Source organism: Dicentrarchus labrax, unplaced genomic scaffold, assembly GCF_905237075.1.
Source record: "Dicentrarchus labrax unplaced genomic scaffold, dlabrax2021, whole genome shotgun sequence".
NCBI classification, from domain to species: Eukaryota; Metazoa; Chordata; class Actinopteri; family Moronidae; genus Dicentrarchus; species Dicentrarchus labrax.
The window spans coordinates 117514-135775 of NW_026136773.1; the positions used below are offsets into that span (position 1 = coordinate 117514).

Below are 18262 nucleotides of genomic sequence, written 5' to 3' on the forward strand. Positions count from 1 at the left end.
TCAAAAGAACTACTCTGTGCTCTTTCGGCCTCCTCAGCATCAGAGCTTTCTGAAGCAACAACAGGTAAGAACACTTTGAAAAAAGGAAAATGAAACACTTTAAACTGCCAAGATCAGGAGTTAACACCAGATATAAATAGCCGCTATAGTTAGCCAGCCCCCGGAGCCGGGGGTCCCACCGAAGGTAGCTTCTGTTAGCTCTGTAGTTCCCCGGTAGTTCCCGAGCAGCCGGGAAGACAGGGAGGCTGGGTGACTGAGCGAAGGAAGACTAGAACGGCGAAGCCCACAGGTCACCACCAACCGCTTCATTTTTTTTATACATTTTCCCTCTCAGCGATACACCCGGAACCAACTCTGGTTATTGGCAGCTCCATAGTCAGAAACGTGAAGTTAGCGAAGCCAGCGGCCATAGTTAAATGCATCCCTGGGGCCAGAGCGGGCGACATTGAATCAAATTTAAAACTGCTGGCTAAAGATAAACGTAAATACAGTAAGATTGTTATCCATGTACGACACCCGTTTACGCCAATCGGAGGTCACTAAGATTAATGTGGAGTCGGTGTGTAACTATGCTAAGACAATGTCGGACACCGTAGTTTTTCTGGACCCCTCCCCAATGTGACCAGTGATGACATGTATAGCCGCATGTCGTCATTCCACCGCTGGCTGTCGAGGTGGTGTCCAGCAAACGATGTGGGCTTCATTGATAACTGGAAGCCTTTTTGGGGAAAACCTGGTCTGATTAGGGAGAGACGGCATCCATCCCACTTTGGATGGAGCGGCTCTCTTATCTAGAAATATGGCGAAGTTTATTTCTAAAACCTGACAGTCCAGAGTTAGGACCAGGAAGCAGAGCTGCTGTCTTACACACTCCTCTGCGCTTTCTTTAGAACAGTCACCCACCCAAAACCCCATAGAGACTGTGTCTGTCCCCGACCACCTAAACTATTTAAAGAAATAAAAACAAGAGGAGTTCAACATAAAAATCTAATAAAAATTAAAACCAACTCCTCAGTAGCACAAAATAAGAGAATGAAATGTGGGCTGTTAAATATCAGGTCTCTGTCCTCTAAAGCTGTTCTAGTGAATGAATTAATATCAGATTATGATATTGATTTACTTTGTCTTACTGAGACCTGGTTGTCCCACGAGGAGTATGTTAGCCTAAATGAATCCACCCCCCAGTCATATTAATACTCACATTCCTCGAGGCACAGGCCGAGGAGGTGGAGTAGCAGCTATATATGATTCGAGCGTTTTAATGGACCCTAAACCTAAACTAAATTATAATTCATTTGAAAGCCTTGTTCTTAGTCTTTCTCACCCAAACTGGAAAACACTGCAGCCAGTTCTATTTGTTATAGTGTACCGCGCTCCTGGACCGTACTCTGATTTTATGTCTGAATTTTCAGAGTTTCTATCAAGCTTAGTCCTTAAATCAGATAAAGTAATTATTGTAGGTGATTTTAATATTCATGTGGATGTTGACAATGACAGCCTTAGTAATGCATTTATATCATTAATAGACTCAATTGGCTTCTGTCAGAGTGTAAATAAACCAACTCATTGTTTTAATCACACTCTTGACCTTGTTTTATCATATGGCATTGATATTGAACATTTAATAGTCTTCCCACATAATCCTTTCCTATCTGACCATTATTTAGTAACTTTTGAATTCATACTATTAGATTATAAGCCATTAGGCAAAACTTCCTACAGCAGATGTTTATCTGACAGTGCTGTAGCTAAATTTAAGGAGGAGATTCCTTCAGTGTTTAATTCAATGCCATGTCTGAATTTAACAGAGTCCTATAACAACTTTAGTCCCTCTGAAATTGATAATCTTGTCGATAGTGCTACAGGCTCACTACGATCAACATTAGACTCTATCGCTCCTATAAAAGGAAATTATTAAAACATAGGAGACTAGCACCTTGGTATAACCACCAAACCCGCCAGTTAAAGCAAATAGCTAGGAAATCTGAAAGGAAATGGCGCTCTTCCAAATTATCAGAATATCGCTCAAATTGGCAAGATGATCTTAAGATTTATAGAAAGGCCCTCCGTAATGCCAGAGGAGCCTATTACTCAGCACTAATAGAAGAAAATAAGAACAACCCTAGGTTCCTCTTCAGCACTGTAGCCAGGCTGACAGAGAGTCACAGCTCTATCGAGCCACATATCCCCATAAACTTAAGTAGCAATGACTTCATGAGCTTCTTCTATAATAAAATTATTACTATTAGAGAAAAAATTAATCACCAACTGCCATCAACAGTTATCAGTGGCTCTCCAAGTTCAGGGACTTCTGTCAATGTAAACTTAGATGTATATTTAGACTGTTTTTCTGCTATCGATCTTCATCAGTTAACTTCAATCATTTCTTCATCGAAGCCATCAACCTGTCTGTTAGACCCGATCCCAACTAGGCTGCTTAAAGAAGTTGTTCCCTTAATTGGCACTTCTTTACTGGATATGATTAATCTTTCTTTATTATCAGGATATGTACCACAGTCCTTTAAAGTAGCTGTAATTAAACCCCTTCTTAAAAAGTCCACTCTTGACCCAGGGGTTTTAGCCAACTATAGACCGATTTCTAACCTCCCGTTCCTCTCTAAGATTCTGGGAAGTAGTCGCCAAAGAGTTGTGTGACTTTCTACATAACAATAGTTTATTTGAGGATTTTCAGTCAGGATTTAGAGCTCATCATAGCACAGAGACAGCTCTGGTTAAAGTTAATAATGACCTTCTGACTGCTTCTGACAATGGACTTGTCTCTGTACTTGTATTATTAGATCTTAGTGCTGCATTTGACACCATTGACCATGATATTCTTTTACAGAGACTTGAGCATCAAATTGGCATTAAAGGAACTGCCCTAACCTGGTTTAAGTCATACTTATCAGATCGTTCTCAGTTTGTACATGTTAACGATGAATCCTCCATAAATACTAAAGTTAGTCATGGAGTTCCACAAGGTTCTGTACTTGGACCAATACTATTTACTTTATATATGCTCCCTTTAGGCAACATTATTAGGAATCACTCCATTAACTTTCACTGTTATGCAGATGATACGCAGTTATATCTATCAATCAAACCCAATGAAATTAATCAATTATCTAAATTACAAACATGTCTTAAGGACATAAAATCCTGGATGACCTGCAATTTTCTGATGTTAAACTCAGAAAAACCGAAATTCTTGTTCTTGGCCCCAAAAACCTTAGAGACTCATTGTCTAAAGATATAGTCACTCTAGATGGCATTAACTTGGCCTCTAGCACCACTGTCAGGAATCTTGGAGTTATCTTTGATCAGGATTTGTCATTTAACTCCCACATAAAGCAGACCTCTAGGACTGCCTTCTTTCATTTACGTAATATTAGAAAAATTAGACACATACTATCACAGACAGATGCAGAAAAACTAATCCATGCATTTGTTACTTCAAGGCTGGATTACTGCAACTCTTTATTATCAGGTTGCCCCAATAAGTCCATTAAAACGCTCCAATTAATTCAGAACGCTGCAGCACAGTACTGACAGGAACTAGAAAAAGAGATCACATCTCTCCTGTACTAGCTACTCTGCATTGGCTCCCTATAAAATGTAGAATTGAATTTAAAATACTCCTCCTCACCTATAAAGCTCTTCATGGTCAGGCCCCTTCATATCTTAAAGAGCTCATAGTACCCTATTACCCCACTAGAACACTACGTTCTCTGAATGCTGGGCTACTTGTGGTTCCTATAGTCTCTAAAAGTAGAACAGGAGCCAGAGCCTTCAGTTACCAAGCTCCTCTCCTGTGGAACCAGCTTCCAGTTGTGGTTCGGGAGGCAGACACCCTCACCACATTCAAGAGTAGGCTTAAGACATTCCTCTTTGATAAAGCTTATAGTTAGGGCTGGATCAGGTGAGTCCTGAACCATCCCTTAGTTATGCTGCTATAGGCCTAGACTATCGGGGGATTTCCCATGGTGCACTGAGCTACTCTCTTCCTCTCTCTTTCTGCACTCATTCATGTCCCTTTAATGCATGTTACTAACTCCACTTCTTCCCCGGAGTTCTTGTGCTTTCTCGTCTGCAGGTTCTCATGGATCCTGGTGGAGCCTCCTGCCATGGTCCTGCTTGACTGCCATTGCCAATACTGTTGTTGCTGTGCACCTGTCTGTCTGTCTGTCGCTCTCTCTCTCTCTCTCTCTCTCTCTCTCTCTCTCTCTCTCTCTCTCTCACCCCAACTGGTCGAGACAGACGACCACCCACCTAGAGCCGGAGGATCTGTCCTAGGTTTCTGCCTTTTAACAGGCAGTTTTTCCTTGCCCTTGTCGCCAAGTGCTTGCTCATGGTGGTACTGTTGGGTCTCTGTAATTAATGTTAAAGAGTTCGGTCTAGACCTGCTCTATTTGAAAAGTGTCCTGAGATAACTTCTGTTATGAATTGGCGCTATACAAATAAAATTGAATTGAATTGAATTGAATAAATATATTTGGGTGCATGCTCATGCAGCAGCCGGCAGCAAGTCACATGTGGCTTTGCTTTTGCTGGTTAGTTTGATTATTTTCATGCAGTGAATACAACGCCCTGAGGGAGCAATGTGTGAGAAGGGGTTGACTTTGTTGCTGAAGGTGGAAAATACACAGGTTTGCAAAAAGAGGTAACACTTTATAATGAGTACACACTATTAAGCATTAGTTAAGCATGAATAAATACTGAATTCATCATTTATAACGCATGAATACACATTAGTATGTAGTTTATAAACACAGTTAAAAATGTTTTATTCATCATTGATAAGCACATTAGTTATGGATTAGTAAATACTGAATTCATCATTTATAAAGCATGATTCTGCTCTAAATAGTCATTACTATGTGGTTTATAATCACAGTTATAAATGTTTTACTCTTCATTGTACTGTACATTTCTGCATGCACTTGCACATCCACTATTCAGACATGTATTAATGATTAGTGACTGTGTTAGCAGATGTTCTATAAAACCCACAACAAATTCATTTTCTAATGATGGCCTATAAACAGTTATTAATGCAGGAATTCACAGTTACAAAGCACTTACTACTCCTTAATTAAGTATTTTGCACGAGCTTATCTAAAGTGAGCACTATCTATGGCTTATTAAGCATTTACAAATGAGATATAAAGGCTGACAATGTCTCAAGACTCACAAAATGTTCAGTTATCTTAACAGACGAAGGAGAGACACAACACAAAGGGATACAGAACATATTGTATTGATATTTATTGCAACTTCCCAACATATTGTATGAAGACGAACAAGGGTGGTTTATGAAGACATGCTATTGTTGTGGTCTTCTCTGTTTGGGACGTGTACGTTGAGTGTTACATCATATTTATGTTAACTCTCAGAAGTTTCTGACAGTGCAGCCAAGGGGAGCATGGAGAAGCACATTGGAGTCGGCGGCCGTCAGCGGCACTAGTGGAGAGTATGTGTCTTTGTTTGATAGCACACATTATGGTTGAAAGATAACGCTTGTCACTTGACACTAACGACTAACGTTACTACCGTTACCGACCCGCCCGCGGTGGCTAAGCCGACCTGCCGCTGCTAGGCACTCACCTCGCCCGGCTAGACGAGACTAGGCTAGGTCGGCTTAGCCACCGCGGGCGGGTCGGTAACGTTAGTAACGTTACTAACATTAGTAACGTTAGTAACGTGAGTCGGGGAGCAAGGGCAAACACCTGCAGCTGCTGACAAGCTAACGTTATCTTTCAACCATAATGTGTGCTACCAAACAAAGACACATACTCTCCACTAGTGCCGCTGACGGCCGCCGACTCCAATGTGCTTCTCCATGCTCCCCTTGGCTGCACTGTCAGAAACTTCTGAGAGTTAACGTAAATATGACGTAACATCCCGCTCTCCGCACGTCATCACGTTGATGACGTGCTGAGAGCGGGAGCTCAACGTACACGTCCCAAACAGATAAGATCACAACAATAGCATGTCTTCATAAACCACCCTTGTTCGTCTTCCCATATGTTGGGAAGTTGCAATAAATATCAATACAATATGTTCTGTATCCCTTTGTGTTGTGTCTCTCCTTCGTCTGTTAAGATAACTGAACATTTTGTGAGTCTCAAGGCATTGCCAGCCTTTATATCTCATTTGTAAATGCTTAATAAGCCATAGATAGTGCTCACTTTAGATAAGCTCGTGCAAAATACTTAATTAAGGAGTAGTAAGTGCTTTGTAACTGTGAATTCCTGCATTAATAACTGTTTATAGGCCATCATTAGAAAATGAATTTGTTGTGGGTTTTATAGGACATCTGCTAACACAGTCACTAATCATTAATACATGTCTGAATAGTGGATGTGCAAGTGCATGCAGAAATGTACAGTACAATGGAGAGTAAAACATTTATAACTGTGATTATAAACCACATAGTAATGACTATTTACAGCAGAATCATGCTTTATAAATGATGAATTCAGTATTTACTAATCCATAACTAATGTGCTTATCAATGATGAATAAAACATTTTTAACTGTGTTTATAAACTACATACTAATGTGTATTCATGCGTTATAAATGATGAATTCAGTATTTATTCATGCTTAACTAATGCTTAATAGTGTGTACTCATTATAAAGTGTTACCCAAAAAGATATTGATTATTTATCATAACAATGAAGAGCAGTCTAAGTAGTTCTCAGTGAGTCCACCCAGCTCAACGTACCAAACTCAGAGAAAAATGTGATCAATGTGAACGTTTAACTTGCAGCTTCCAGCTCTGAAACGTATCTGTGAGACCTCCAGTTGTGGGTTAGTAGTCTTTAGCCTAACTCATTGCTCTAACTATTGCTAACTAGTGTTAGCTTTTCACAGTCTGCTGTGAAGAGTGAAGAGAAGACGTTGAAGTAACATTGCATAAACCTTTCATTTCTTTTCTGTGGCAGCTAACACACACACACACTAACTATTATACTGCAACCTGGGCGTATCCTCTCACTGTATGGCTGACTTACAAATATATTTGTGAGAGAAAAATAGAGGGGGTATTACAGGCTCACAGTGGGGCATCCACAGCACTGGTGTCTGTGTATCTACTGTGCTCATATTGTAGACAAACTTCTATCTATCTATCTATCTATCTATCTATCATTTTTCTATCTATCTATCTATATATATATATATAAACTCCTTCTTAAAAAGCCCACACTTGACCCAGGGGTTTTAGCCAACTATAGACCAATCTCTAACCTCCCCTTCCTCTCTAAGATTCTGGAGAAAGTAGTCGCCAACAGTTGTGTGACTTTCTACATAACAATAGTTTATTTGAGGATTTTCAGTCAGTCATTTTCAGTATCAAATTGTCATTAAAGGAACCGCACTAAGAAGAGATGATGCACATGATACCCAGTTATACCTGTCAATCAAGTCCAATGAAATGAATCAATTATCTAAATTACAAACATGTCTTAAGGACATAAAATCCTGGATGAGCTCCAATTTTAAGATTCAGAAAAGTTCTTGTACTTGGCCCCAAAAACCTTAGAGACTCACTGTCTAATGATATAGCTACTCTAGATCCCCCCCCTCTCTTTTTTTCTCTCTCTCTCTCTCTCTCTCTCTCTCTCTCCCACCCACCTAGAGTCGGGGTCTGTCCGACGTTTCTGCCTCTTAAAAGGCAGTTTTTCCTTGCCGCTGTCTCCAAGGTCTTGCTCATGGTGGTACTGTTGAGTCTCTGTAAATAATGTTATTAAGGAGAGTTTGGTCTAGACCTGCTCTATTTTAAAAGTGTCCTGAGATAACTTCTGTTATGAATTGGCGCTATACAAATAAAATTGAATTGAATATATGAGGAAGTTGTTATCAGTGTCTTCTAAGTTCCCAAGAACAGGAAGAGCAGCATATTATCAAGACACATATTTTGTTCATTTTCAGTTCATGTTACACAGTTTTGATTTGGCACCTTCATAGTTAACAGAATGTTCATTTGCTTTCATTCTACTTTACGAGGAAAAATGTTCAGCAAGTTATTCTACATTGTTCAGATTCTCCACATATCACTAACCATAGACAGTCGGCCCTCGGTGCACACCACACAAACTGCATAAAACTGGTAAAATTTAGATTTTAGTAAATAACAGTAACAGCCTGTAGCACATATTTTTCTCTCCTCTGTCTGTCTGTGTCTTCCAGGGCTGTTTGGTGAAAAGTGAAAGTAAAAGTGAACTATTCATTACATTTGATGAAGGCCAACAGGCAGCAGGAATTCCAGCTCAGAAAGATAATTTGTTCATATGTTCACAAAATGAACTTTTTGTAACGTCTCTGAGCTCCAGTTCAGACAATATATGGGTGTGATGGCTCTCATAGACGCATATCATGTTTCAACTAGACAATAATTATCTCATCTCTCAGTCAAGGTTTAGTTACGGCCCTGTAATGTGAGATTTAATGCAATGGATTGACATTGACTATTGATTAAGCATTGACTTTAAATGTTGATTAGCTGGGCATACTGGGCAATATGGATGCACATCTCTGTCACTAACAAACGTTTACTGCCAATGATGCAGACTGAAGGCGGGCACTGTGGGAGGGAAAGGGTGAGCACACTGTCTGTATCTGTGTATTTGCGAGTAATGTATTTGAGGAAGTTGTTATCTGTCTTCTAAGTTCCCAAGAACAGGAAGAGCAGCATATTATCAAGACACATATTTTGTTCATTTTCAGTTCATGTTACACAGTTTTGATTTGGCACCTTCATAGTTAACAGAATGTTCATTTGCTTTCATTCTACTTTACAAGGATAAATGTTCAGCAAGTTATTCTACATTGTTCAGATTCTCCACATATCACTAACCATAGACAGTCGGCCCTCGGTGCACACCACACGAACTGCATAAAACTGGTAAAATTTTGATTTTAGTAAATAACAGTAACAGCCTGTAGCACATATTTTTCTCTCCTCTGTCTGTCTGTGTCTTCCAGGGCTGTTTGGTGAAAAGTGAAAGTAAAAGTGAACTATTCATTACATTTGATGAAGGCCAACAGGCAGCAGGAATTCCAGCTCAGAAAGATAATTTGTTCATATGTTCACAAAATGAACTCTTTGTAACGTCTCTGAGCTCCAGTTCAGACAATATATGGGTGTGATGGCTCTCATAGACGCATATCATGTTTCAACTAGACAATAATTATCTCATCTCTCAGTCAAGGTTTAGTTACGGCCCTGTAATGTGAGATTTAATGCAATAGATTGACATTGACTATTGATTAAGCATTGACTTTAAATGTTGATTAGCTGGGCATACTGGGCAATATGGATGCACATCTCTGTCACTAACAAACGTTTACTGCCAATGATGCAGACTGAAGGCGGGCACTGTGGGAGGGAAAGGGTGAGCACGCTGTCTGTATCTGTGTATTTGCACTGACTCTATGTTATGTAATGCTGTTTTGTATTTGTGTCAAAAAAGAGATTCTGCATAATAATAAATTCCAATTAACATCAAGGCTGTAAAACTCAATGTAACCTCATTCAATGCAGTGTTTTCATTACATTTACTAAAATGAGTGCAGTACAGTGCAAATGTTCTCTTTGTATACTGCTGCTGTAATGCTGTCTGTTTGGATCAGGTACTCTCAGAACAGGTTCTCAGGTCCAGTGGATTTTGGGTGTGTTTTCCACAGGTCTGTTTTGGATCAGGTTTTACATTTTGGACAAATGAATTTCTCCAAAGAGGAGCGCAGCCTCTCATCCATGTGCTTTAAAACCAAAACTAAACTCAAAGGTTACATTTAGTTTCTCTTCCTCATTTAAAATAATTGTATTATCTATCTTAGTGAAAACAGAAGTGTTTTAGTACAGTGGTTCCCCATCTTCACACAGTTGTTGTGTTCACTGTTCACTGTACTGTTATTGCTAATGAAAATAATATGAAATATATAGAAAGTATGTCACTGAGTCTTAATGAGAACCATTGTTTGAGTGTTTCCGTACGTAACGTAAGCGTGTGGTATTATGAAACTGGCACATGGTCACAGTTTTACAAATTGGTGCACATCAGAGGGCTGATACAGGAAATGTGATTTTCCACTGAACTTTGCCTCAGGCGATGCGTCTGCTGTGAATAAAAGCGCTGCAGAGGATTCCAGTTTGAACTCAACACCACAACTACAACATCAGCTGGAACTGCAGCAGGGACTGTGAGCGAGGTAAGACAGGCCTGTTTTATGTCAAACATGTTAATATCATAGTCACAGTTCATAAAACTGATACTGAGATGTAACGGTCAAAGTAAGCTTCACCAACACTCTGTGCTGTTTATATTAACAGGATTGTCCTACATGAATTGACAGTAGATCATCATTTTCCATCTAACCCAGAAAGCATTAGCTTTTAACAGCTTGGATCTGTCACACAGGCTGTTGTGGGTCTTTTTAACTCTACTTCCTTCTGCCATTTTACCGTAGTACTGAAAGTAAACAGGAGATGTTTGCGTCTAAAACTAAAGCACTTGTGAAGAATCTGGGCGCTGAGGGCGACCTCATCGATAACGACAATGTGAACGAAAAAATTGAGATGCTGACTCTGGTCAAAGTCAGACAGAGAAGATTCTGGCCAGTAATCAAGTACACGACCACGGACCTAACACTGCTCGACCTCCTGGAGGAACCAAACTATTCACCAGGTGTGTATGCTCTCACACACATCACAATAATACCACTACATATGAATGCTTCATTGTACAGAAGCGTATTGCATTCACTTGAAAAACAAAAAGTAATTTATTTTTTGTTTTGTTTTTTTGAATATTTTTTTCTGTTTTTCGGAGTAGTTTTATTTCTGAATTATTGAGATACTTCGAACTCCTGCGAAAAGCTCCAACCTAGTGACTCCCATGGACCTATGGTGACTCCTGCCCACAGGAGAGTCGACAAACTAATGATAACACCATCTATATAACTTAAAGACAGGACTATCTCCCAGTGTCTTAAACCAGATCAAAGTAAAACTTGATTGAACTAAACAAGCCGGTTATGTTTGTTTCCGTTAAATCGAGATCTCAATAAAGGAAATAATGTGTCTATTGTTTCAAATGCTCTCTAAACTCAGAAAATAAATTAGTCCAAAAAACAGAAAAAAACTTTTTTCAGAAAATCTGAAAAAAATTACTCAAATTCTTACTCACTAAATTTCCAAGTGAATGCAATACGATTCCGTATCATTGCAAGTAATTCCTGTATTAAAGTAAAAGTACACCAGTATTATCAGCTTCATGTAGTAAAAGTATGTGTACAGTAAATATGTCTAAAGTTGCATAAAATAGGAATACTCCAGTAGGTATGTCAGAATGAAATACTTCCACCAGTTCTACGTTTGAAACTGACCCTTCTCCTTCCAGAATACACAGAGGAGGTTTTGGCTGAGGATTTTAACAATCTGATACGCATATGTGGGAATGGCAGTGTTGGAGCAGGAGCACATGATGTCGAATTGAAAGCCAGTGCAGAAACAGACACTGTGGACGGAGTGTCACCCATCACTCTGAAGAAAAAGACAGTGGACATCGAAAAACTGAGGAAGAACTACACAGACAAGTAAGTCAATCTCTGGCTCTGATAGAAACTTTATTTATGTTTTTATTTCTACTTACAAAAGACATCTATGAGAGTATGGACTGTAAATAAGAGTTTACCTTAAAGTTATGATGGAAAATAGAACAGATGTTCATGAAATTAACCAGTTTCTTAAACTTTTACCACCATCTTGCTGTTTCACTGGCAACAGGCAGCATGGAATCCAGTATCAGTGTTTATAATCTGATCTGACTAATATCAGTCTCACCTGTGCTGCAAAGCAAGTCCAGCCCACCCAGAAGATCTATTCATGCCAAAAAGGTGCTCAAATAGTGGTTACAAATATTTACTGAAACCCCATCCCAGTCGCTGTATATAAAAGCCTATAAGAAACAAATTCATATTAAAAATGAATACTAAAACATGTGCTAGATATAGTGGATATTTAACATAAAAAGAATAAAAGAAAGCATTTCTTTTAACGGCTGTGACAGGCAGACTGAAACTGAAGTAAAGTATGAAGCTTCATTGCTTCAAACAGTCTGTTTTAGGAGGATTCAATCCATCTTCTTATGGCTGTATTATTAGAATTTACCCAGTGTAAAAACGACTCTGGTCACCCGGGAAACATTTTTCTAGTTCTAGACTAGTGATGTTGATTGAATGTTCACATTTACACCACATTGCATTAGTTAAATTTTTCATCCTTGGAAATGTGCAAATAATTTCCTGTTGGCACTTTGGAGCCTTAAACCACATCCAGATTCCTCAGCTGAAAGCCGGTATTAGTTAATAGGTTAGGTGTTCAAGTCACCATGGCCATGTACCCCAGTGTACGACCACTGCAGTAGGACAATTAATCCTTAATTTACCTCATAAAATAATGCTGCTTCGTAGCCCTCTGTTCCCTCTCCTACAGCTGTAACAGAGCTACACTGAGTTACTGCGTCACATTAAAACCTTTATTCACAAACACCATAGCTACATGTGACTTGTGTACTAGGCTGAAATGACATGTAATGTAGCATGGGGTCTTAAATATGTTTCCATATTCAGAGATTTGTGTCCAATATTGTTTTCTGTTCTATATTCTCGAGTTTTACTGAATCTTCTCAGTTTTCATTAAAATATCTCCCTCCCATCTGTTTTCTGATTCTCTTCCCAGGAAGGTAAAGAAAAAGTTTGTGGACATGCTTAAACTGAAGGAGGATGAAAAGCTGACTTTTGTCTACCAGTCAGTCTACAACACTACGCCGGTTAAGTTTTTTGACATTGCCATAAACCAGGGCTCTACGTCAGCAGCATTTAAAATATACTTCCAACTGTGTGTGACGGTGAGTGTTTGACCCTCTGAGACAAAATGAGAATAACTGACTCATAAAGTATATATAATGTACAGTATATATAATGTACCGTATATATATAATGTACAGTGTATATAATGTACCGTATATATATAATGTACAGGGTATATAATGACAGTATATATAGTGACAGTATATATAATGTACAGTTTATATAATGCACAGTCTATATAGTGACAGGGGGCAGCTCCAGAGATCTCTATACATACAACCCTATGTACCCTGGACTGTTAACCTGTTTATGTGACCCCTCAGCAGTTTAACCACTGAATGATCTGAATGGGAACTGAGAGAACGGTGTGAAAGACACATATGTGACTCAGTTAAAGTGATCTGTATGTCACTGAATCTCATGTATCTTATTAGGATTGTTTACTGCTGTATTCCTGAAGTGGAAATGGGTCCAGAGTTCTGATCCTGCTTTGTTCTGTCTGTATTTGTTCCTTCAGGGCAAAAAGAAAGAGAAGACAACCTTCATTGTTCCAGAAGAATCCACCTTCGCTTACAGTCTAATGGAGATAACAACTGAGGATGGGACCCTGGGTGAGATACAGCACACTGACTCTAACTTCAGGGTCCTCACTCTTCCTTGATAAGTCAGTCATATCATTTACTGCTAGGCCCAGCTTTGACTTTAACTACAGATTTATTCATTCCTTAATGAAGTGTCCCAGGTTCATTACAACGCTGAAAAGATCACTGCTGTTCCACTCTGGTGTGAACAGCTACACTGACTGACTTTCTGTAATGAAAGAGAGCGTCTGGTTAAACCACTTTTTAAGTGTCACAACTAAATATGGTTTATGTAGGCCGTGTGAGTGGGGGCTGAAAAAATAAACACTTTCAGGACAACATTGATTATTTCCAGGATATTTGGTCATTTTAATAATTTTCCAGGTGTTTCCATGACTGGAAAACTAGTCACTAAATGTCTAAGATTCTGATTAAGATTGTCCAGAACTGGTGTCCCTTGTTTGTTTCTAATATCTGATCTGGATCTGAACATCTGAGGCCTAAACTATGAAGTCATTTCAACATACGCAGGATATCTTCATCTGGCTTCACTAACCCTAACAACGCTGGTTATGAACTCGCTATGTCAACCCAGGATTCCTTGTCAGATAAGAGCACAGTGTCCAATCAAACACGAATAAGTTGCAGCACAGACGCATATTTTACAGATGAAGAGCAAACTATAATATTACATAAATACAAACAAGTTATACACAGTCCAGGCTAAAAGCAACATAGCTCCTGCTGCTAAATGCAAGAAACAGGGGCGAGATGCATGAAACTGCTTTATTTTGTTCCGACATATAACGTGTAGCAGGTCTCTATGCTACTGTGGGTTCTTGCAGCACACAATCTCACACACTGGGTCGTTGTACCAAACAACTTTTATTTAAAGCGTGGCTCATACAACACACAACACACAACTGCATAGGGCTCTCGCTCTCAGTTAGCTCTCCACCACCCAGGTCCAGGTCCAGGTCCAGGTCCAGCACACTACTGCAATATAAGGGAAGAGTGATTACACTACTCTCGCAAGCCATCCCCACACCTCTCTCTCCTGCAGCTGGGTGTAAACCACACCCACCTCCACGAACTGTCTGTCTGTGTGTCTGCCTGTCTGTCTGCCCTCAATCAACCAAATGAATCAAATGTAGGTTTATAAATGAGCATACACAGATCTCAGTGTAGACTGATAATAATGTCTGTTTCACTCTCAGGAATCCCTCCAAGAACCAGGAATGTGAGACGTTATAATGAAGGTATGTCTGTTCTGTTGTTTATTTCCCATCTTTACCTTCAAACTGATATTGTTGTTCTTCATCAAATGAACATATTAATTGTATCACACAAACATCTGTGGACCATCAAAACCTTTGAAGAATGGTGGCGCTTCAGCTCAGACGGCGAAGGCGACTGTGAGACCTTCCAACGGGTGAAAGGAGGTCAGTTTGAGTGTCTACGTGTGTTTGAAGCTTTAATACTTTGGATTGTAGAAATGTTGATTCTCTAAATGTTCAGTTAAAGCTGCAATAATCAGGTCCTCACACTTGTGTCAAGGCCTGCGCCAGCATCATGTGTAGAAACCTGTTTCCAGTAGGGGGCGCTATGACTATGACTGAATATTGGCATGTAGATGTGTTCGGGGCGCGGCTCTGATCAGACAAATAAAGTTTGGGGGAGATTGGATAAAGTACTCTGAAGTTAAGATTATTTCCTATTTCATACTGATTTGTTGGAATTCCACACCGAGCCGCATCGTTTATGTACAAAGAGCACAACTTTTAATCCTGATGGGCTTTAGATTGCACTGACCGAGTCTGAAGTCAGTCAATCCAATCAATACTTCCTGTTGGGTCATATTTTATTTACAGAGACCCAACAGTACCACCATGAGCAAGACCTTGGAGACAGCAGCAAGGAAAAACTGCCTTTTAAGAGGCAGAAACCTAGAACAGACCCTTCGACTCTAGGTGGGTGGTCGTCTAACCTCGACCACGTACCCGTATATTTCCCTCACTGACAGTAGCTACTGGAGACAACCTGGAGTTAGTTAGCATCACCACAGCGAGCTTGGTTATGTTGTGTACTGTAGAGTCGTGTGTTGGGTGGAGGTCTGGAGAAAGTTTGGGACTGAGATGAACCTTATAGCTGAGATCACATTGGTGTCGCCACTGTCTGTTTCCTGTAGAGATTAAGATGAAAGAAGTTCTCCTGCAGCCTCTGGCAGATCTGTCTGCGCCGACCCGTGATGTTCTCCTGAAAACACTCCATATGATTGTGGAGACCAGGAACGATCTCTCTCTGCTGGTCAGTCACAACTGGAAACCTGTGTGGAGTGTCTTTATGTGGAGGGTCTTTGTTTGGAGAGTCTTTATGTGGAGGGTCTTTATGTGGAGGTTTCTGTCAGTCAGTCGTGTGTTGGGTCTCCAGCCTGCTGCACTGCTGCACTGAATGTAACTTGGACAGAACTATAATGTCCCTCCCCCCTCCAGGTGGATCAGCTCAGTACGGGAGCGTCTGATGGTCCGCAGTCTCAGCACGTCTCCTCATTCATGGACCTTCTCAAGGCCTCCAACGCCTCGACCGCTCAGAAGGACGCCATTGACCTGTTGGTCAGCGCGATGGACAGTGAGTCAGCTAAACTGGTCCCAGTGTGGTTTAACTACATTTCCCAGCAGCACTAGGGGTCGATATTTAAAAATCAAGTAGCGTTTTCAGTTGCAAGAAAAAGTGTGTGTGTGTGTGTGTGTGTGTGTGTGTGTGTGTGTGTGTGTGTGTGTGTGTGTAATGCATCAAAGTGTGTAATCTTCTATAAACTATATCAGTGTTTCTCAAATGGGGTAAACGTCCCCCTAGGGGTACTTTGGAGTACTGCAGGTGTACTTGAATAACAAATATCAGTCAGTGTGTAATTCATAAAATAATAATATAACAGCTTAAATACACAATGTGAGTATGATATATATGTGTCTGTAGTTCTCTAGCAAGAGTGAACATCCTCACTGAACTGTCAATCAATGTAACTAATACTGTAGCATTTCTATATGGAACAGTAACAAAGGTGTAGCTATTAGACTGCAACACCACATCAACACTGCACATTAAATATATATGTAATCCTAATATGAGCACCTGGCCTCCACATATACATACATAACTACTGACCCATGACACTGAACAGCAGCACGGCACTGAATACAGCTGCTCTTCATGATGCCTTTCTTTCTCTTTCTGCAGCTCTGCCAGACTCTGTGCCTGCACTGCTGACCACCTGCAGTCCTGATACTCTGAGAGTCCTGAACCAGCTGGTTGGTCCATTCACTCACCATCATCTGCATGCATGTCTACGGCATGGTGTCATTACAGCACTGTTTAGGAACTGTCTCTCTGTCTCTTCAGGTGAGCAGTCTTGGCAAAGAGGCCAAACTCCCAGAGTCACTGCCTCCTCCCCTGCAGGAGGAGGGGAAGCTCCGCTGGGCAGCCGAGCTCCTCTGTTCCACCGGCGGCACCCTGCAGGAGCTGAATGAGCAGTGGTTCAGACCCAAGCTGCCAGCAGGAGCGCTGCTGGAGGTGCTGTGCCTCGTCGTGCGGGGACTCAGCATCATACAGCACATCATGTAGTAAAAGAAATAACATCAGCTCTGATCTCAGAATCACAAAGATTAACCCCTGTATCATTTATCAGTTTCAGTTCCCAGGTGTTTATGTGTGGTGGTTTGTATGATACTGAAGTTAAAAAGAGTCAGTGGAACAAACATCCACTGTATATACCTCCTGGAAGGCTCCTCTTGGAATAGAAAGGAACTGTACTTAAAGCAACATTATGTAAGATTTGGTATTTGTGTGGTTTGGGGCCCAGATGAACAACAGCTAATATTTCTGATCACAGCAAGAAGGCAGCTCGCCATCCGTCAACGTCCTCTGAGCTCTCTGAGCCTCTGACATTAGCCCGGTTACACTGCCCAACACCCGGTCCCGGGTAGCACGGCTAACTTAAGTAGCTAACTAGCTTCAGTGTCCATCAGGAAACTGTAAAGTACAGAGAGTTGTGGTGTTAGAGCCGTAAAGAGGCACAGACACCCTGTTAGTCAGCGTAACATCAGGATGATACTGTAGCTACAAAAGTTCATCATGTTGCTTTAAGTACAACTTTGAGGTAGAGTACTTGAACCTGAGTATTTCCTTTCTGTCTTGTGGCCTTTCACATAGAATCAGTGAAGGATCCTGTTTGTCTCTCTCTGTATTATCACTGCTATACAATCACTGCGCTGACTTCAAGGGAATTAATACTTGCTTATATCTTATGTTATGTATCTTTATCTTAATGATGATTTGGTGTGCATTAACCTTTAAATCATTTTTTTGTTTGAAAGGTGGTATATAAATAAAATGTTCTTTATTGATTCATACACTTACATCTCAGAAGTTTATTAAAATGTTAAAATCACCTCAGAGCATTGAACAAGGATCAGGGAGGGATTAAGACAAGCTCACCTACCTTCTTGGTGGAGGTGGTTGTGGCTGCATGCAGTTTGTGTGAGGACCTGCAGACATTACTCAGGGCAAATAAAACCCCTTCACTCCTCCTTTTCGGGTATAAATATCCCTGAGCTCTTTTCATTTACAGATCATTCTGCTAAAATGATACTTGAGCTGATCGTCAAACAAAGTGCAGTACCAAAGAGAGCTTTGGTAGTAGAGACACAAATAAAACTTTATTTATAGTTAAATAGCAGAGTACACCGTAGGGTATGGACAGGAATGTGTTAAAAAGGTTAAATATTGTCATGTAGAGTCAGCACAA

The 18262-nt window shown here is 40.3% G+C and overlaps 1 protein-coding gene across 1 annotated transcript; it reads left to right on the forward strand.

Moving 5' to 3' along the window:
- On the forward strand, window positions 1-17867 carry LOC127359790 (uncharacterized). Its single transcript, XM_051393931.1, has 12 exons — window positions 1-64; window positions 10114-10216; window positions 10475-10692; window positions 11407-11602; window positions 12747-12915; window positions 13395-13488; window positions 14676-14717; window positions 14838-14900; window positions 15647-15765; window positions 15951-16086; window positions 16696-16766; window positions 16858-17867. The coding sequence occupies exons 3-12, from the start codon at window positions 10494-10496 to the stop codon at window positions 17077-17079; spliced, it is 1311 nt and encodes a 436-aa protein (XP_051249891.1). The 5' UTR covers window positions 1-64; window positions 10114-10216; window positions 10475-10493; the 3' UTR covers window positions 17080-17867.
- The last annotated feature ends 395 nt before the right edge of the window (window positions 17868-18262 follow it).